The sequence below is a fragment of the Penicillium lagena genome (genome assembly GCF_028827675.1).
Source record: "Penicillium lagena strain IBT 129212 chromosome Unknown utg000002l_segment0_segment0, whole genome shotgun sequence".
Taxonomy (NCBI): domain Eukaryota; kingdom Fungi; phylum Ascomycota; class Eurotiomycetes; order Eurotiales; family Aspergillaceae; genus Penicillium; species Penicillium lagena.
This window is the reverse complement of record NW_026623223.1, coordinates 2,092,270-2,111,874: the sequence shown is the minus strand read 5'-3', so window position 1 is coordinate 2,111,874 and position 19,605 is coordinate 2,092,270. Positions and strand designations below refer to the sequence as shown.

At 53.4% G+C, this 19,605-nt stretch overlaps 7 protein-coding genes across 7 annotated transcripts; 5 read left to right on the top strand and 2 right to left on the bottom strand.

The window, feature by feature from the left end:
• Positions 1-905: 905 nt before the first annotated feature.
• N7510_003613 (mRNA-binding ubiquitin-specific protease UBP3) lies at positions 906-3,563 on the bottom strand (the record flags this gene model as incomplete). Its single annotated transcript, XM_056975539.1, has 3 exons — positions 906-2,246; positions 2,298-2,993; positions 3,045-3,563. 3 exons carry the CDS (start codon positions 3,561-3,563, stop codon positions 906-908), a joined length of 2,556 nt encoding a protein of 851 aa, XP_056835495.1.
• Positions 3,564-4,310: 747 nt separating this feature from the next.
• On the top strand, positions 4,311-6,500 carry N7510_003612 (RING-type E3 ubiquitin transferase MAG2; the record flags this gene model as incomplete). The annotated part of the gene is made up of 1 exon (XM_056975538.1): positions 4,311-6,500. The coding sequence occupies one exon, from the start codon at positions 4,311-4,313 to the stop codon at positions 6,498-6,500; it is 2,190 nt and encodes a 729-aa protein (XP_056835494.1).
• A 724-nt stretch (positions 6,501-7,224) lies between these two features.
• Positions 7,225-9,110, top strand: erg4 (c-24(28) sterol reductase; the record flags this gene model as incomplete). Its single annotated transcript, XM_056975537.1, has 4 exons — positions 7,225-7,262; positions 7,411-8,439; positions 8,489-9,038; positions 9,099-9,110. 4 exons carry the CDS (start codon positions 7,225-7,227, stop codon positions 9,108-9,110), a joined length of 1,629 nt encoding a protein of 542 aa, XP_056835493.1.
• A 1,661-nt stretch (positions 9,111-10,771) lies between these two features.
• N7510_003610 (chitin synthase export chaperone) lies at positions 10,772-12,068 on the top strand (the record flags this gene model as incomplete). The annotated part of the gene is made up of 4 exons (XM_056975536.1): positions 10,772-10,801; positions 10,965-11,384; positions 11,467-11,800; positions 11,857-12,068. The coding sequence occupies 4 exons, from the start codon at positions 10,772-10,774 to the stop codon at positions 12,066-12,068; spliced, it is 996 nt and encodes a 331-aa protein (XP_056835492.1).
• Positions 12,069-13,014: 946 nt separating this feature from the next.
• Positions 13,015-13,400, top strand: N7510_003609 (uncharacterized protein; the record flags this gene model as incomplete). The annotated part of the gene is made up of 2 exons (XM_056975535.1): positions 13,015-13,221; positions 13,293-13,400. 2 exons carry the CDS (start codon positions 13,015-13,017, stop codon positions 13,398-13,400), a joined length of 315 nt encoding a protein of 104 aa, XP_056835491.1.
• Positions 13,401-13,857: 457 nt separating this feature from the next.
• On the bottom strand, positions 13,858-14,400 carry N7510_003608 (uncharacterized protein; the record flags this gene model as incomplete). The annotated part of the gene is made up of 2 exons (XM_056975534.1): positions 13,858-14,329; positions 14,384-14,400. The coding sequence occupies 2 exons, from the start codon at positions 14,398-14,400 to the stop codon at positions 13,858-13,860; spliced, it is 489 nt and encodes a 162-aa protein (XP_056835490.1).
• Positions 14,401-14,860: 460 nt separating this feature from the next.
• On the top strand, positions 14,861-19,367 carry N7510_003607 (uncharacterized protein; the record flags this gene model as incomplete). Its single annotated transcript, XM_056975533.1, has 3 exons — positions 14,861-18,910; positions 18,964-19,152; positions 19,203-19,367. 3 exons carry the CDS (start codon positions 14,861-14,863, stop codon positions 19,365-19,367), a joined length of 4,404 nt encoding a protein of 1,467 aa, XP_056835489.1.
• Between the last annotated feature and the right edge of the window lie 238 nt (positions 19,368-19,605).

The following is a 19,605-nucleotide window of genomic DNA, read 5'->3' as shown; positions in this document are numbered from 1 at the left end:
CACCCTCGAAAATCCCCCGAGCCTGATGACAGGCAACGCCGCTCCAACCACCACGGTCTATGATCAACAATACAAGAAGCAGAAAGGCAAAAGCAAGAAAATTCATGACATCGTCACAGACTCGGTCCCACACGACACACGGTGAAAAAAAAGGTCCCAGTTAAGGAACAAAGGGGAAGGAAAGGGTAGGGTTCCTCCTGTCTGTGTTCAGATCCGTGTGTGGAATGGGGGAAGCACGATGGCCTGGAAACGCGTGTATCCCTGATGAGAAATGAGAAAAACGGAAGCAATAGCAGGGTATATATACCAGAGTCGACATCCCATAAGATACAGCCCAGCAACAAGCAAACAATACAGGAAATCAAAGAGCCGAGAAACAACAACAGGGCACATGGTCCACGAATGGATGAAAAGGGGGTAGTAGAGTCCCAGGCATCATGGTAATCCTAGGAAACCTGTTGGCAAAAGAAAAAAAAAAGGAACAAAAAACAAAGGTAGGTTGTGTTCATGTGTCTTGAGCAGTAGACATGAGGTATGACACAACCGAAAGGCCGGTGACGGCGGATGAATGGTCAGACTTAGGTACGGAGATCCAAGAGATCCAGGACTGGTCCTAAATCCCAGTCTTCTGCCTCGTAGTCGAGAGTCACAGGTTCGTCGTCGAAATCACATTTGGCCAATTCCAAGCCGGCCAGCACTGCAGCACGGTATGTACAGTCGATGGAAAAAGGGGAAGTATTGCATCCCTGGGGAGAAGGATCAAATGCAGGTAATCAATGTAAGTGGCGGAAGTGTTTGCTGATGTTGAAATGCGTGTTGAATAAAGCAGGAAAAGCAACCTCCCGGGGTATGAAGAGGCATTAAACAGAAGCCAAAAAATTTGCTTGAACGCCACCAGAGCCAAATCAAGCCACTCGCTGGTAGAACAGCAAGTATGCGACACGATTATCCCGGGCACTGTATCTGCCGAGAGGGGTTCGGATGCCGGACGAAGGTCCGGAAGAGGGAGTGACACCATTAACGGACTTCTTGCTTGCATGTCCACCGCTAGTGCCATTGACCTGGCTCCAGCCCTTTTCACTGTCAGCCGAATCCATATCGCTCTGGTCAATGTGCTCAAAGATGTTGGCGCTAGGACTCTTGTCCTTGTGTTGCTCGAGAGCCGCTGCAAGGACCTTGGGATCTTCCTCGCCGCCAGCTTCCGCTACATCTTCACTTCGGACACGGCGAATGACAGTGTCATCCAGGCGAATCCATTCGCGGCCGTCTTGACGGCGAACATCAACTGTATAGTGACCACCGCTGGCGTTCTTGCCGTGGTGGTAGATCACTCCCATAAGGCGATACTTTGGAAGCCCTCCTTGAGATAAGATGGCGTTGCGCCGATGGGCAGGGAAGACCTCCCGTGGGATCTCCAGATCCAGTGGGTAACCAACTTTCTTGTAGATCTTTTGGGTTGCTCCAGTCAGACTGTCATACTGGAAGCGCTTGAGGTGAAGTATGAGGACAGGGGGCAAAGTCTCAATGAAGATCTGCTTGGTCGCCGTGACGTTGGGGCCGCGGGAGGAGTTGAAATCGCCTTGAATGCTTTCCGGCTTGGTAAGCCCCTTAAGCGCGTCAATGATATTGTGTACATCAGGCGACCCAATATCGAGCTGCAGAGGCTGGTAAGGCTCCAGAGTGACCGAAGTTTTGTTACCCGGCACCTTGAATTCTGACCTGATCTTGCCGCCAAAAATTCTGGTCACCGGTGACTCCGTGGCGATTGCACCAGATGATTGTGTCACGGCAGCCTTCTGCTTGTGACCAACTTCCAGCCACACATCACCTGATGATCCGTCAGCGGCAGCAGGACCATTGGCATACTCGTTTTCGAGGGCCTTCGCAGACGTATGCTTAGCAGCTCGAGCGCATTCTTCGTGCATTTCTTCCAAAAGGAAGCCCAGGAACTCCTGGACATCTTGTTGGTGACCACGCTTCATGTCCCGGAAGCGTGGCAACTGCCGAACCATTTCATATACAAATTCAGGGATGAAAGCTTCGCCGTACTGCTCCAGCTCATTGGGTTTAAGTCTGAGCCGCAGCTGGTCTTCCGAGGCCGCCGCGTCAATGACACGGAATTCATTCATGAACATGATCATGGAATCGATCAGAGGAAGATCACTCTGGAAGCTGTGTGCAGCTCGTCGGCCGATATGGTCAAGAAACTGATAGAATGGCACGCATGAAACCAATATTTGCAACACCTGAAGACAAGGTTAGTGAGTCATTTTCGTCCGTGATCCACCTAGACTTACAGAGTTCATGTAACACATATTGCCGGTGTTGACCAAGCCTCGGGGCTCAAGAAAAGCAATCTTGTTGCTGTATTGGGTGACATCCTCGCCGAGGCTGCTCAGGACGTCGGCAAGAGATTCACTCTTCTGCATAGAGATAGAAGAGTCTGCTGCAGCACCGGAGGCGGCGGCTGGCCGTGCGCTAGCCTTTGCACGAACCAAGTCCGCCCATGATTTGGGGGGGGCGCGAAGGGGAGAGGCTTGGTTGGTCTCGGATTCAATAGCAGGAATATTCTCGGGGTCGGCTTCGTCGACAGCTGCTGCAGTGGACTTGGGCATTTCTGATGCGGTACTGGAACTATCCTTGGCTTGTCTTTGGGTGCCAGGGGCATTCGGCACAACGGGAATGGGCGGGGCCAATGGAATAGCAGGTTTGGAGCTGCGTGTTTGAGTTTGGGATTTTGCTGTGGAAGAAGGTGTCGTAGGTTGCGTCGAATCAGTGTCCGAGGGAAGGAATGAAGTAGTTGGGGTCTCCGGTTCGGAATGTTCCTGAACCACCGATTCCAGGCGCTTGTTATCACTGTATTGCTCGGTTTCAACTTTGTGCAGCCCGTCTTTAGATGGAAGCTCAACCCCCGATCTCATAGCACGAGCTCTTCGACGTCGGTGTGGAGTTCTAGCTGGGAAAGCAAACTCAGGGACAGAGAGCCAAGGGAGCTATATCATGGGTCAGACCAAAGACAAAGATCGCATGTCTGGAGAACTTACCGGTGCAGAAAATGGAGGCCTCGAGGTTGAAATGACTTTGGGCTCCCATTGGGGCTGCGGAGAAGCAATGGGATACGCTTGGGTAGGCTGGACCTGGACCGGCAAAGCAGCGGCAGGGTGTTCGAGCATCTCAGGTTGCAGGGGCGGCGGTGCCATCGACGGGGATATACTCGGCTGCAGTGGAGTCGAGGTCCGTTGTTGCATCGGCATCGGTTGAGGCGGAATATGGTTCGGAGCCATCATTGGCTGTTGAGGGTATGAGGACACAATCATCGGTCCATAGGGTGGCTGGTATGGACGTGGAGGCATTTGCATATGAACAGGAGGCGGATACCATTGTTGGGGATATTGCTGCGGCGAGTAGGCGGGAGCCATATGGCCGTTCATGGGCGGAGGGTACCCCATGTAAGGCGGAGAGCGCATGTTGGGAGGTGCTGGATTATAATAGTAGTCATGCTGCCGCCTCGAAGGAGGCATCGGCGGCTGCCCATGGGGCATCGCGGGCAAGTGGTGATTCATTTCGACTGGACTGGGAGAGAAAGTCGCCTTGACGGTTTAGCCACGCGTTGCCTCAAATGGGAGCCATGCGCGGAGGTCAAATCACGATGAGTCAAAACTCAGGCGCACTTATGCAGCCATCTCGGCTTTGGACAAGGAAGGAAACGGCGGTAGGAGGTGGTAGATCGCGGCGGACGGAGCAGTTGGACGGGGGTTGGAAGGGCTGCTTGGAAGGGGATTGGGGATCGATCAAAATGCGCTGTTGGAACAAAGAGCCTCAAAAAAAAGACTGACTAGGATACCTAGACAGCGGCTGTGAAGGGCGAGGTAGGACCAATAGGGGTGGGTTGAGATGAGGTGAGAGAAGTGCGAAAGAAGAAAAGGGTAAGGTTGTTAGTCTTCGCAGCTCATGTAGAGAGAGAGAGAAGTGAATTATTGCTTCCTTCCCAGCATGGATTGATTCCCTCATTGGGGATGAATAAGCCGGTGTGCACGGGCCCCTGGTTATGTAATGGCTCGCCCACCCCTCCAACGCTTGTTATCAGCATTGACTCGGTGATCCCAGTTTTGTCCTTTCTCCCACCTCTTATTTTGGTCCGTGACGAGCTTCCTGGCTCCTTCTGGGATGCTGGGCAGACTGTGATCGTCAGAACCCCCCATTTCTTGGTCCGAATACACCCATCCCTCGAGAACGATAGCCTCACAGTCAGAGAGTGAACCGACGTCTCTAGTCGCCATCCAGTTCCCGGTTTACACCAACACAAAGAGATGTCATCCAATGCAGGACAGAACCCGGTCTCGTCGAAAGCGGTAAATATCCCGAACGCTTCAGTCTCGTCTGCGCAATTCCACTCCACCCCTTCGACCGATAGCGGGTCTCAACGACGTTCCGGTGGTTCGGGGAGCATTGGTTCAGGGCTATTCTCTCGCAGCTCGCCAGCGGCGAGGAACAATCAAGCTCGGAAGAGTCAACACAAACGACAACGGAAGCCGCGGCTGTGGGATGACGACGAGTATAGTGAGTCGGCAGTCATGAAATCAACCACCAGCCGCAAGGGACAGACGTCCATTACCCATTTGATGAACTTTTCCCTCCCTCCTCGTCCACAGTATCAACCGCAGCCTCGTCGGCGCTATACATCAAGGGGAGATGTGGTTGACAAGGCTCGCTATGTTCACGCCAACTACCGGTTCATTGTGACACCAAATCGGAATTACCATGCCCAAGCCGCCAACGCCGATGTCCATTTGGATTGGGATTCCGTTCTTCAGGTGTTGGTGTCTGCTCAAACCCAAGCCGCCGGCTGCCCCATCTGTCTATCAACACCGGTGGCGCCACGGATGGCTCGCTGTGGTCATATATTTTGTTTGTCATGTCTCATTCGGTATATGCACTCATCTGATGACGAAAATTCCGCGCCTGAAAAGAAAGCACGATGGAAGAAGTGTCCCATTTGTTGGGATTTAGTTTACATCTCGGAAACGCGGCCAGTTCGATGGTTCCGCGGCCAGGAGGGCGATCTTCCATTTGAAGGTGGAGATGTGGTGCTGCGATTGGTGAAACGAGAGCCTGGAAGTACCCTTGCATTACCTCATGAGAGTGCCGAAACTTTTGGCCCTGAAGAAGATATTCCGTGGTACCATGTTGCAGAGGTTGCCGACTACTCTCGGATGATGAAAGGCGGCGAAGACTACATGACATCTCAATACGATACAGAGATCGAAGATCTCCGCCGACAAGAAGTGGAAGACGAACTTTTATTCGGAGATGAGAACACCTGGACCAGAAAGGCGATCAATGCCATCACAGAGGCGAAAGATAAGCTGAAAGGGATCGGCAACCCCCCAGATGTTTTACGGCAAACGTCAGCCCACCGACCAGCGAAGGCCGTGAAACCCCCCATTGACGCATCCGTCAGTACCTCATCTACTTCTACAGAATCGGTGCAACCTGCGGTCGAAGCTATATCCACCCCTGCAACATCAGTTGAAGCAGAACATCTCTCCGAAGCCTTGAGCAAGGTTCAAGTGGATTCTACGTTGAGCTCCGGTTTGAGTTCTGGTCCCAGTTCCCGATCTAAACCCAAGGGTCGCGGCAAAGACAAAGAGTCGCAAGCTTCGCACGCGCTGGATCAGCCCTACTACTTTTACCAAGCTTTGCCTCACTTCTACCTCTCTTCTCTTGACATCCGTATCCTCAAGGCTGCATTCGGTGAATATTCTCTGTTCCCTACGACCATCCTTCCTCGGATCGAACGCATATCTAGCGGCCATATCATTGACGATGAGCTTCGCAAACGAGTCAAATACTTGGGACACCTCCCACACGGGTGCGAAGTGAGCTTTCTTGAATGTGACTGGAGAGATGTGGTCGTTCCCGAGGTTCTGGATCGGTTCCGCTCCGAAACCGAACGGAGACGAAAGCGCAATCGGGAGAAAGAGGCTCGCGAGGAGAAAGACCGGATTCGAGCAGAGAAAGAAGAGGATGACAAGCGATGGGCGGCCGCGCGACGCAAGAGGCCCAGCATTGGAGGAGAACCCAGCGAAGTGCCTTTCTCCGCCCATGATTTTCAGCCTCTGCACGCAGACCCTCCGCTATTTGACGCTGGCGCCTCATCTGCCTCTCCTCCACGTTCCACGTCGCACTTTGGAGCATTGGCGTCACCCTCCACCAGCCCTCCAGGCCCTGGCACTCGCACTGTTTGGGGGACGACAGCAGTGGCCTCGACCTCTCCTCCAATTGTGGAGGCTCAAGTTCCCAACGACGGGTGGCGACAGGGATGGGAAGACGAGCTCCTAGCTCAACAAGAATCTGCTCAACAAGAATCTGCAGTACTGGCCCAGAGTGCTGCCGAGAGCCAGCAGCCTTCTGGTGCGGCCAGTAGTGGCGGCGGCGGGAAGAAGAAGAAGAAGAACAAGATCACATTGATGTCGACCACCAGCCACAGAGGGGCATGAGCATCGGCGTGACCATCTTTTTCTATACAATGTTTCATTATATGCATTGGAGTTTTTTCGCTGTTTTTCGATCACATTTCACATCCACATATGTTCGGATTTTTTGAATCTCGGTTGTTGGGGCCCACATTCCATCCCAGCTTGTTTGGGGCAGCATTGGACTCATACACGAATGAGAACACTAATAGATAAGACATCAATGAAGTTTTGTTGGTGTGACAGGTCACTTATATAGGTGTCTACTTCCAGAGTAATATCCAGACTCGTTGGCAGTCAGTAGATTCAAATATACAATTTCCACGTACACCCACCCACATACACACACAAACCCCCCATGCACACACGCCCACACACACGCCACCACGGAACTCAAGTCCTCCGAGACTCTGCCCACGGTCCAATTCCTCATCTACAGAGCACTTCAATATTGTAATGTTCCACTGGAAAAGGCAGGGCACAGCGAAGACTGTGGGGATCCACGGAAGAGGCGACGACCCGGACCTGTATTCTGCAGGTCACGTATTATTGTCCCCAATGTATTTTTTGCGTACCAGGCCCATACTGGAGTGGGCGGCGTGGTACTCGGCGAGTACCTGGCCCATAGTAAACATTCTTGTTTTGCCCCTTCCCGCAACAACTCGTTCTCTCTTCCCTTTCGCATCGCACACGGCAGCGCAATTAATACCCCCGATCACCCGGAATCGCATCTTCCGGATACGCGACCATGACATTGACACGCTCCCAAACGGGGAGAACTCCCAAGTAAGTCTGGTTCTCATGGATCCCTCCCTCCCCCCCCCCCCCCTTGGCGACAAACAATACCCACCCTGCGCGAGCTATATTATGTACCTCCTTTGCGCCGGTTTCTGGAAAGAGTCCACGACTAACCCGCAATTGCTGTTCTACCCAGGAAAATGGATCGCCCCGGGTTCATTGAGACGCCTGGCCGCCGCACCCGTGCCTCCGAGGCCAGCGAGTCCGACACTCCAGCGAGCCGATCCAAGTCGGCCACGCGCCGTCGCACGTCTGGCAGAGTCAAGGCTGAGGAAGAGGAGGATACCCCGAAGAGCGCGACCAATGGCAAGGCCGCTGCCCCCAAGTCCAAGTCCAAGTCGTCGACGACCAAGGCCAAGCGTATTGTGGACGGCTGGGAGGAAGGACTCGATCCCAAGATCGACTACAGTGGTCACTTCGAGTTCGGTGGTTCTATCGGCGTGCTTTCCATGATGATTGGGTTCCCCTTGCTCATGTACTACATGTGGATTGGCGCGACCTACTACAATGGCAAGTTCCCTCGTCCCGCCGAGGGCCAGAGCTACTCGGAGTTTTTCGCACACCTGGGTGAATTGGTATACACGGGTGCGTTCCCGTCGCTTAAGGCCTGGACCATCTATTGGGTTTTCTTTGTCTTCGAGGGTGCCTGCTACGTTCTTCTTCCCGGTGTGTCGATGATGGGACGGCCACTCCCGCACATGGGCGGCAAGCAGCTGCCGTACTACTGCTCTGCTGTGTGGTCATTCTACACGAGCATTGCGCTGGCATTGGCTCTGCACTTCACGGGTCTTTTCAAGCTCTACACCATCATCGACGAATTTGGACCCCTGCTTAGTGTCGCGATCCTGTCGGGATACCTGGTCTCTTTCGCCGCTTACTTCTCGGCCCTGTACCGCGGCGCGCAGCACCGCATGACTGGTTACCCCATCTATGACTTCTTCATGGGCGCTGAGCTCAACCCGCGCATGTTCGAGATCCTCGATTTCAAGATGTTCTTCGAGGTGCGCCTCCCCTGGTACATTCTCCTGTTCCTGTCCATGGGTGCCGCCGCTCGCCAGTGGGAGGTCTATGGCTATGTGTCCGGCGAGGTCATGTTCCTCGTCATGGCGCATTTCCTCTATGCCAACGCCTGCTCGAAAGGCGAGGAGTGCATTGTATCCACCTGGTGCGTTTCCTGGTTTTGGTCCTTTGATCCTCACTAACACCCCCATTAGGGACATGTACTACGAGAAATGGGGCTTCATGCTGATCTTTTGGAACCTGGCTGGTGTGCCCTTGAGCTACTGCCACTGCACCATCTACCTGGCCAACCATGACCCGGCCACTTACCAGTGGAACCGCTTCTTCCTTGCCTTCCTCTATATTGCATACTTGTTCGTGTACTGGGTCTGGGACACGACCAACAGCCAGAAGAACCGCTTCCGCCAGCAGGAGCGCGGCACCATGGTGACCCGAAACACGTTCCCGCAGCTCCCCTGGCAGACCGTCGAGAACCCCAAGACCATCACCGCGGCCGATGGCTCCAAGATTCTCGTGGATGGGTGGTACGGCAAGGCCCGCAAGATCCACTACACCTGCGATCTCTATTTCGCCTTGAACTGGGGCTTGATCACCGGTTTCTCGAGCCCGTTCCCCTGGTTCTATCCGGTCTTCTTTGCCTGCATGATCAGCCATCGCGCCTTGCGTGACATCCAGCGGTGTCGGACCAAGTACGGTGAGGCTTGGCTCGAGTATGAGAAGCAGGTGCCCTACCTCTTCATTCCCGTAAGTGATGACATCTTCATGAAGCACTTAAAATGCCGTCTTACTAACATCATGACACAGTATGTCTTCTAATGGCAACCCCAATATAAAACCGGGGGCCTTTTGTATTTTTTCATTCTTAATCCCTGTACAGCGGCTGAGGTCGTTGTCTGTTAGCCCACAGCCGACTAAAATTGCCCATGTTTCCAAACTTACCGGGATATCATTTACACATAGCCCGAGCTATTTTCTTTTCTTCTAATGTTTACCTTGGTTCGTCATTTTGGATTCCTCTGATCGCCGGAGAGTTCGGGGTGACAGTTCCCTCAACCTTTTTGTTGGCTTCAATGTATATTATTCAATGACTTGGTCGATCTCTTCCGTTACTTTGTGGTTTCCTAGTATTATTCCTCGTTGTCTTTTTAGACCCGGTAGACCCATTACGTAGCACAGTAGGGCTACCGAGTCGAACGGAATGTAGTACCTACGAAAGAAATATAATTTGGACAATGCAGTAGGTCTTCTCTCTTTTTGGGGAATTGCATCCAATCATTTGGGCATAGTTTCGCCTAAACATGTATCATAATATAATGCTTTAATCCGGGGCAGACAGAGGTGGAAGGGAATACCATGCCTTATTCCACGCCCTACTACACTGGTTGAACCAGAGAAGTGAGGTGGATATTCTAGGTGGGGATAGATGCGCTGGATGAAACACAAAAATTTGATTTCAGGAATTACCGGGAGTTTTTTCTCGGGCTGTGCTTCGACAGCTTCTAAGACATAGGATCATGCAAGTTCCTCGGCTGGCTCTTCTTCTGCATGCTTAATCTTGCATTGTCTTGTCTCCATTTCCACAGTCTCCCAGCCATGCATAACATCCCACCAGGCCCCTGGTTCAAGTCCGGATGCGGTGGATTGTAAACGAGACCAAATTCACTGCTTCAAAGGAATCATAGAAATTAATGAGGGGTGCTGGGAGAGAGAGAAACAAAGCCCCTAGAATTACTACTACTCAGAAACTCGACTGGGAGGCATTTCTCCTCTCCTCCTTATCTATCTATATTTGTTGTTCCCTCCAAGTTACCAGATCACAACTGGCGCCACCATCCTCGGCGCAAGGGCCTTGGATCTGGGCTAGGGATGATCCGCTCTGCAGGTGGCCGGAGTGTTTACCCTAACTGTCTGTGCGGTCCTGCAGCATGGAGAGCGTCCCGATCAATGGAGTCAACATGATTCTCAGTACCTCCATAGCACCTCCCTAGTACCTCATTAGTACCTCCTTAGTACCTCCTTAGTACCGCCTTAGTATTCAGGTAGGTACGTCTACAGCTATGTAGTACATTGGAAGTAAGTCCATCGTCTGCTATTAATAATTCCTACGGTACCATGGGTGGTGGCCCTGACTAGGCTAGTGTCCTTGTTTTCCTTCCCCCCCCCCGGTCACTAACGCTCTTCGTCCTTAGTGCCAGTCTAGGCTCCTCACCACACTCTCTCTGTCTCTTTCTGTCTCTGCCTCGTTAGTTCTTCTCCACTCTTTGTGCCGCTTCACATCCCGTTCTTGTTCTTCTTGCGCCGCCTGAAAGACGTTCCTTTCCCATCATCGTCTGTCGCACCACCACACTCTCTCCAGCGATTCTCTACTGGCCGTGGCTGGCTCTCCGCGCGGGTCAGGGGGCTTGATTCATTCTGGTCGTCCCTAACACCCTCTCACCACTCGCTTTCTCGCGTCCTCCTGGTCGCTTGCATTCACCATGGGGTCGACTCAATTCGGGAATTTCCACGTGAGTGCCCCTCGGGATCAGCCGAGATACCACCATCAACAGAGACTGACCGCCGCTGGGTATGACAGGACTTTTGTCGCGACTCGACACTACCCGTTTGCAATGTCCGTGAGACCCTTCTCCTCTTCCAAAAGAATCAAAACTGACTCGCCTCGCGCTCCAGCTGTTCAAAGTCAACGTTCCGCCGGGTGCCCCTTATGGCGGCTGCGCGCTCACCGGCATCGAGTTGAGCGGGGGCAGACATCTCAGCAATTTAGGTAGGATCGGGAAGATCTGGGAAGAAAGACGGTCGGCTGATATGGGCGACAGGTTCCATATTGCTGGCTTTCATCGCCATCTTGCTCTCGCTGTTTTTGATTTGGAGGTCGGACAAGAAGCACGCCGCCGTCGGGCGACGGTATGCAACCCCCCCCACCCCCCTTCCCCAAACAACAGGGCACTGTGTTTTTGGCCACGGGCAAGATCAACTGACGCGAGAGTGTTCAACAGTGAGATGCAATTGTTTCTGCTGGGATTCATCATCATCGAGATTTGCGAGATCTTCACGGTCGGCGGCTTCCCGCTCCAGGATGCGGTTCGGAAGGTAGGAGATTATCTCGGCGCATTTTCCTCGCGCCTAAAAGAAAATAAGGGGGAACTCTTGGCTGATGAAAGGGTTGATCTAGGGATTTTCGGCGGTGCATGTCGCGGCGATCGCTGCCACTTGTTGGATTCTGCTCTTGAATGCGCTGGTGGGCTTTCAGTTGCTTGACGATGGCACTCCGATGTCTCTCGGTCTGATCTGCGCATCTGCCGCGGTCCTCTTCATTGGAACTGGGTACATTGCGCTGGACACGGGATTCAACTGGACCGGTCATTTTGAGCCTAGCCATTTCGGCGACAACCGCAATATTGGCCTCTATGTTTTGTACCAGCTCTTCCCGCTGGTCTGCCTGGTCTTTTTCTTCGTTCTTGAGGCCATTCTGGTACTTTCGGTGCTGGGCGAGTTCCGGCCAATGAGTATGTGTGCCCCCCTGCAAGTGAGAGTATTAACTTGCTAACGGTTCATGCTTCAGTCTTTTTGACCGGCGCTGGTCTGTTGTTCGCCATCGGCCAGGTCTTCCAGTACGTGGTCAGCACCCATGTGTGCCAGGGCACAAATGGGAAAATCAACGGCACCCTGTTTGAGACGCTCTTTACGCTGCTCTCGGTTGGTGTGCTCTGGATCTTCTGGAGCAGTATCACCGAGGACGACTGGCCCCTGCCCGTGGGAGGTGGCTACAACTAAGTTAATTGATTGATTCCCCGGCTTGTGTTTTCCTCTTGCTTGATTATTTTATTTTCCCATACATACGCCATTCTTCCTTCGGAGTCTTCGAGACGCTCAGCTGGTTTACGTTATGATGACCAGAGCCTTCGACGTTGTGATACCATTTCTCCGAGTCATGTTTCACGATTCACCTTTTGCTTCTGCTATGTTCCTCCGCGGGTGCCATGTCTTGTATGTTAGCTCTTCTTCACATGATCTATCGTTCCTCAAGTATACGTTGGGGTGTTGTGATCTGCCTGGCGTGTGCTTGCTTGAGCCACCAGACCCTGTTGGCATGTTTTTTGTGTGGTGCAATTGTCAGATACCTCTCCGCCATGTACTTAGGTTATAATTGATGTCCGATAACTATCTTCACATGGAGTTTCCTTCCTAAATGCGTCGTCGCTACACCAATGTCTATACGTTGTGTACCGAAGTGCTGCCAATCAACAGCACTCACTGCCGTCTCCCTAGGTACCCAGGCACTCGAAAATCAAATTCTATCCTGGTCATTCCTCCGTGATTTACTTCACAGGTAGCATCCGCTCCCGTCGAAGAGTTTCCAATGCAACCCGGTGTGACCTTCCTCGACCTCACTTCGTCTCCTTTGGTCAGGTCGTCTCCCGGAGAAGGTGTGACATTGATTACAAGGTTAGCTTCTTCGCTGCGCAGATCTACCTTTGGTCTTGCGCTTGAGCAGACGGCCAACTCAAGTGGAACCGGGCATTCGCTATATAAAGTGCATTCTCAGACAGGTCATGGAAGAAGGAACCTGCTTGCCACGCTTCACATCTAGGAAGAGAGAATTAACAATGCACTTCTTCAACATCGCTGCTCTCATCCTCGCCTCGGGCTTGACCTCCGCCGTGGCAACACCCCCAGTGCTGGTGGAACGGGTTCACGAAGCTACTTGTATATCATCCTGATGGGGGCTTTCTTGAGGGATATATTAACCAAGCGGTATTCAGTGCAAGAGAAGAACAGGGCAGTCGTCAACAACAACCTCCTTCCGCCCAACTGCAGCTTGGACTCGTGTCTCGGCTTGACCGGCGAGATCACCTGTATCATTTCAGCTATTGCGAGCGGCGATCCCACTGCTTTGCAGAAATGTCTTTCGAATGGAGTCAGCGAGGTATGCTTACATACCTGTACAATCTCTTATATCCACAATGTGCCCGGGGGCTGATATATTCGGTAAATTAGATCTGCACTTGCGCTGCTTGTATCCCTCTGGTAGCTAACGTTCTGTCTGCACTGGGCCTTTGCTCGGCGACGAATTCTACACTTACTCCTCCAGTGGTTAATGCTTGAGGCTGTTGAACAGGACATTCATTCACGAGATAGGATGTTATATTTAGCTAGGGTTAAGCTATAACTTTCCTTTGCTGTCTTTTGTCTATTATGATTGACGACACTCTCCTTTGAAATGTGATTGATTCCATGTACACCTCGGCTGCTGAGCCAAGCATTCTTTGTAGCACAAATTCAAGAGTCACATCGGGATCCTGCCGTAAACTATTTCGCAGTTCTCTGGCAGTCTAATGAATACAGTGGTTGTAAGGTATATACAGTAGTAATGAAATGGACGGGTGTAAAGGAATTTCTACTCGCAAGGATATGCAGTATATTCCGTCCTAGCCAAAGATAAACCACCCAATAGCCCAAGAACATGAAAAATGCACGTTTTTCCTCCCATCAAAACGGGGGATTGAAGAGACCAGCCCTGCCTACCCCCCATAAGTCAGGGTTTTGGGGTTATCCAACCAACTCATAGGCGAACCTTGACATCCACGCAAGGAAGAGTCCATTCCCGACGTCCAAGTAGACTCCGCAACCACTCCAAGCCCACGCCCGTCCACTCCTCCGGTCTGGACTCCAGTCCGCGCGAAGCTAGCTGCTGTTGTACACCATCGACCGCGGCGCCCGCCAACGTCTTGGCTGTTGAATTGATAGTCTCAAAAACAAAACCGGCCAGACTCTCATTGGGATCGACTACCGCAGAGGTGCCGTTGCCCGAAATTGAGGAATAGTAATCGGGAGTGGAGCTGTAGCGCGGCGCAAACCAGTTGCTGCGCAGATCAAAGATGCAGCGGTCTGCCCAGTGGCAGGACGAGATGAAGAGAATCAGCAGCAGGGCTGAACAGTAGATGCATGGCCGGTGGATTATATAGGTCAGGGCGACGAAGGAGATGATGAAAAGAGGGGATGCGTTGGTTGGAATGAAGAGAAGTGGTAACCAGCTGGGAAGCAAGAGATTAGTTAGGTTTGTTGGAACGACGAGTGTAGGACCATACCTTCGGAGGCAAAACATGGTGGTGGATGTTGGCAGCCCGCGGGATGGGACAGGATGACGCGCGCAAAGATATCAGGTGTGTATGGCAGGAGGTACATAGGTCGTCAGTTATAAGTATCGAAGGTTGGTAGTTACTTGATTCCCGCTGATGCCGGGCACGAAGAGGCGAGTGAGTGAACAGTCATCATTTTGTGACGGTAACCTGACGGTAACCCAGAATTACCGCCAGCCCTGCATTTTGTGCTTCTCCAACTGCTGGCCTTTCCTCTTCCATCCATCCTTCCTTCTTCTCACCCCCTTCATTGATCTTCCATCTCTCGTTTCCACCTTCTGCCTGTCGCTCTCTGTTACTGCCCAGCTCCTGTGCCCCGCTCCCCTTCAACCTCAATCTCCCTCTCGAAAGAGAGCTCTCGGGAGCTTTTGCTGCAGAGCTACAGATCGTGCGGAGGTCGCCTGTCATCCCAGGCGAGCGACAGAAATGTCCACCCCCAACGATCTTCAGGCTTTGCTGGCCAGCATCCGGCCTCGTCCTTCTCCGACCAACGCTGCCGGCCAGGATACCTCCCAGCCCCAGCATCCGTCGCAGTACCACCACCCGGGTCTGTTCCCACCGCACCCACAGCAGCAGCAGCCGTACGACGGGCAGAGCTTCGCCCACCCCCAGCCTCATGGCTATCACCATCCTTCGGTCTCCTCGAATATCCACAGCCCTGCGCCTGTCAATACCCCACCTCACCACGGCTCTGACATTCTGAGCCCGAATGTCCCGACGCCTCGCAGCGAGTGGCCTCCGCAGCAGCCACAGCAGGCCCAGCCCGACCGCGCTGCAAACTTGTTGAATCTCCTCAAATTCAAACAGGTCGCCAGCCCTGCCGCGCAGACGCAGCCGCCGATCGAACAGGCTCGGTCCCTGCCGGGCCAGGAAGCTGCCTCGCCGCACGAACGAAACATTTCCGCGTCTGACTTTGTTGCTTCTCTGTTCGGCAAGCAGGCAGCCCCTGCTGCTGTGACCCCGATGCAACCCAGTCAAACCACCGCCAATGCGGCTGGTCCTAGCGAAAATACCCAGGAGATGTTGCTTCGTCTGCTCAACCGGCACCAGCCTGTGGGATTCGATGGAGGAGAATCGCCGGCCCTTGCTGCAGCTCTGCATCCTCAGGAAACTAAGGACGCCCTTATGGAAGTCGTGGAGTCTACTCCAGTGGAACCTGCGAAACCCGAAAGGGTCGCGTCTCCTCCTTCCAAGGAGTCGTTGTTCACCTACGTCAACCCCTTTGATCAATTGGCCGCCGTCTCGCCTCGTAACAAGTCCCCGCAGCCCAAGCATACCCCCGAGTCCCCGCCGAAGGTGTCGAAGACCAAGAGGCAGAATATTACTGCTGAGTCCGCGCCTGTGGATGAGCCTGCCGAGAGTCAAGACAGGAGCGAGTCCCCTGTTTTGGATGAGGGACAGCAGCAGGCTGTGAATGACGTCGTCAGTCGTCTCGTGGACCAGATTGGCCGTTCGCTCAGCGGCAGTGAACCTAAGCCCGCAGCGAAAGCTTCTATTCCCACTAATCAGGAGCAGTCGACCCAAGGGGTTCTGTCGTCTGTTGCCAGTCACTTGCGAGAGACTGCGGGTGAAGCGAAAAAGGCAGCCGCAGAACCCGCGACGGATGCCACTGCAACCCCGGCTGGACAAGATGTGAATCAAAATGCCGAAGCCCTGGCCGATAGCTGGGAGAGTGCCGAGGATAGTGCTGAAAAGGATGAAGAACGCGTTATTTCCGTTCACAACTTCCCTCTCCGGCCGTTCATAACCATCACCGTGAAGTCGCAACCCGGAAAGCTGCCGACATTCCGCGATGATGGAGTCATGGACATTGCTCGCCTGAAAAAGGAGTTCGATCAGCTGGATCGGTCCCTGACTGCGGCAACTTCTGAATACATCGTTTATGCCCTCGCCAAGACTGGGGGTATCAGAATTATTCGACAGGACGATGGCAGTGACCGACAGGTTTTCCGTTCTACTCGTGACCGGGTATTCAATGTCGCTCTCTGTACGTCGCCGTCTGCCACGGGCGCCTCTGAGGTGCAGGCAATCCTTGGAATTGGAGTCAGTGGCGCCGTGTACTGGGCCTTAATCTCTCACCATGACAAAGATTTGTTTGATCTGGATGCTCTGGAGAGCGAGAGTCTGATATTCCCTCCTTTTCCAGCTTCTGACGAGAACACCTCCGGCGGCCAGCTGAAAACGCGGGCTAAGCGGAGCACTCGTCATCCTGATCTGTTCGCCATTGGTCGGGGAAAGAACATCTATGTCGTGTCTCCCCGGGCTGCGATGAACTCCAACTACGGCGTCACTGGTTCTCAGCGCACGGTCAACACGGAGAAGTTCCTGAAGGAGCGCTCCCTGAAGATTTCCACTGGCAAAGCCGGTAAAGATTTTACATTCAGCGACGATGATACCGTCGTCGCTTCGCTCGACAAGACCGGCCGACTGCGCTTCTGGGATATCTCCGATGTCCTGGATGACCCTAGTTTCATCGACGGTGTCGCGTCGAATCTGAATGAGGTCCGAGTCCCGCTCAATACGTTTGTGACTGGCTCTCCCGCGGAGAAGTCGTGGCCCACGTCCGTGCTGTTCATCGACAAACTGCGCGCTTACTCAAAGAACATGGCACTCCGCTATGTTCTGGTCGGGCTCAAGCAAAACCACACCTTACAGCTCTGGGATATTGGGCTGGGCAAGGCTGTGCAAGAGCTGAAGTTCCCGCACGAGAACGAATCCGACGCCATTTGCAGCGTCAACTACCATCCATCATCGGGTATTATTGTCGTCGGACATCCCACTCGCAATTCGATATACTTTGTTCACCTGTCAGCGCCTCGGTATAACCTGGGACAGATGACGCAGACGGCGTATATCAGAGCCGCCAGCGAGAAGGACAGTACACTTCCGAAGCCCGAATCTACCGCCTGTCTGAGCGGCATTCGTGAGATTTCTCTCGGCTCCAAGGGCCAGCTGCGAAGCTTGGAGATTCTTCCCATCACCAAATCCAGCCGTGGCACCGAGGACACCGGTCTATTTGAGCTGTATGTGATGCATTCTCGCGGGGTCACCTGCCTGACCATCAAGAAGGAAGACCTGGGCTGGACGTCCGATAACAAGGTCATCCGTCCTGTCGATGCATTGGGAGAAGGTCGTATCGAAATCAGCGAACTTCAGTCCTTCCCCAGCTACGTTACTGAGGATCCGTCTATCAATGGTGATTCGGCTTCTACGCCTTCTCGTGCGACCACTAAAGAGCCGTCGAAGAAAACGGAGATTGTCGAATCAGTTAGCGGTGCTACTCCTTCGCGCAACACATCGCCGACCAAGCCACCCAAGAAGAAGGGTGGCGAGGAGCAACCTGAGGCACCCAGCGGAATAGATAAGTCTGAAAAGAAGAAGAAAAAGAAAGCCGCTGCCGAAGCCAAGGCAAAAGAACCTACCACCACTGTTGGCGTCGAGACGCTGCCCAGTGAGCAGTCAAAGAACGAAACACTTGCCTCGTCCACCGCTGCTATGAATGCGACTCAGACGGCGGACCGTGGCATGCCCACTGGTCCCGTCCCTGCGCTCCCTGGTGGTCTGTCGGCCGACACCTTGAACAAGCATCTCGAGACGCTCCAAAACAGCGTTTCTAGCGAGTTCAATAAGAGCCTTGGTCGCGAGTTTGAAGACTTGTACCGTCGGTTTGATGACGAGCGTCGCAGCTGGGATGCCGCCTCATCTGCAAAGCAGGATCAAGTCCTGCGCCTGGTCTCCAGTACGCTGTCTGACAATGTCGAGCAGAATCTTGCTCGCATTGTCTCCAGCAGCATCCAGACTGATGTGGTTCCTGCCATCACCGACGCTACCTCCACAGCGGTTGGCAAGCAGCTGAACAACATTGTCTCCCAGCAACTTGGCGCAACTATCACGGAGGAACTTCGTCAGGCTCTTCCCAAGGCGGTGACGAATGCCTTGCAGCAGCCAGCGGTGATGAAATCCGTCTCGGATTCAGTGGCACAGAAGGTTGCACCTCGTGTTGAGGCTGAGGTGTCCAAGACTGTGCAGAGCTCTATCGTTCCTCTGATCGAGAGCCTGGCGCGCTCCACCAAGAAGGTCGAGACAGATATGGAAAATCATTTCCAGGCCCAGATCAAGCGCTACGAGGCGCAGCGCCAGAGCGATAATGCGAAGATTGAGGAGATGTCGGTCATGCTACGGGATCTTTCGAACACTGTGGCTTCTCTGGCTGTTAGCCAGCGCCAGGGACAGGGCCAGAGTTCAGTCGCAAGTGTCAAACGCACTTCAGTCGCCGCTTCAGTCCCCCGTCCAAGCGATACCAAAGCACGCGCTACTCCACCACAGGCGGTACCCCGAGCTGCTCCGGTTCCCGCAGCTCCTGGTCCAGTTCCTGCTGCCGCCCTGTCTGCTCCACCGAGGAGTGCCGAAGAAGCTGAACTGGCCGAGATTATGCAATTGATCAACGCCGGGCAGTTCGAGGAGGGATCTATCAAAGTTTGTTACGCCCCTCTTTTATTTCATAGCTGTCGCTAATACTGACCCTTCAGTGGCTGCAATCGTCGCAACAGGCCGACCTGTTCGACAACTTCTTCGTCCACGTGCCCCCGTCCTACCTGGCCCGCCTCTCGCCAATCATGACGCTGTCCGTCGGCGTCGCTGTCACCACGTCTCTGCAGTCGAACATTCCTCAGCGTCTCTCCTGGCTGGAAGCGGTTCTTCAGACTGTCGATGCTAGGGTATGTTACTGTCCACCTACCCTTTCAATCCCAGTTACTAACACTATCAGGACACCGACCTCCGCGAAGTCGCGCCCCGGATCATGGATATCCTGAGCCAGCGTCTCAACAACCTGTACATGGCTGTTGCCGAGCGCAACCCCCATGACCCCATTCTCCGAATGATTGCGCCGCTTTCGCGTCGTGCGCGCGAGCTGCATGATCAGAGCAAGTAAGCTCGTTTCTTGAGGAGCTTTTGTTTTCAATTTTACGATCTACGCGTCCACACACGTCCATACCAAAAGTCACCATATCTGCTTTCCAGCATAATGTTTAACGATATCCAAGCATTCACTCAATAGGGGGAAGGGATGCATGTGAGTCGAGAGTGAAAGAGATGGAGAAGTGAACGGCGAGGATTAGGTGCTGTCGGCCTTGACCCAGTGCATTGTTTTTGAGTATTTTTGCCACGAT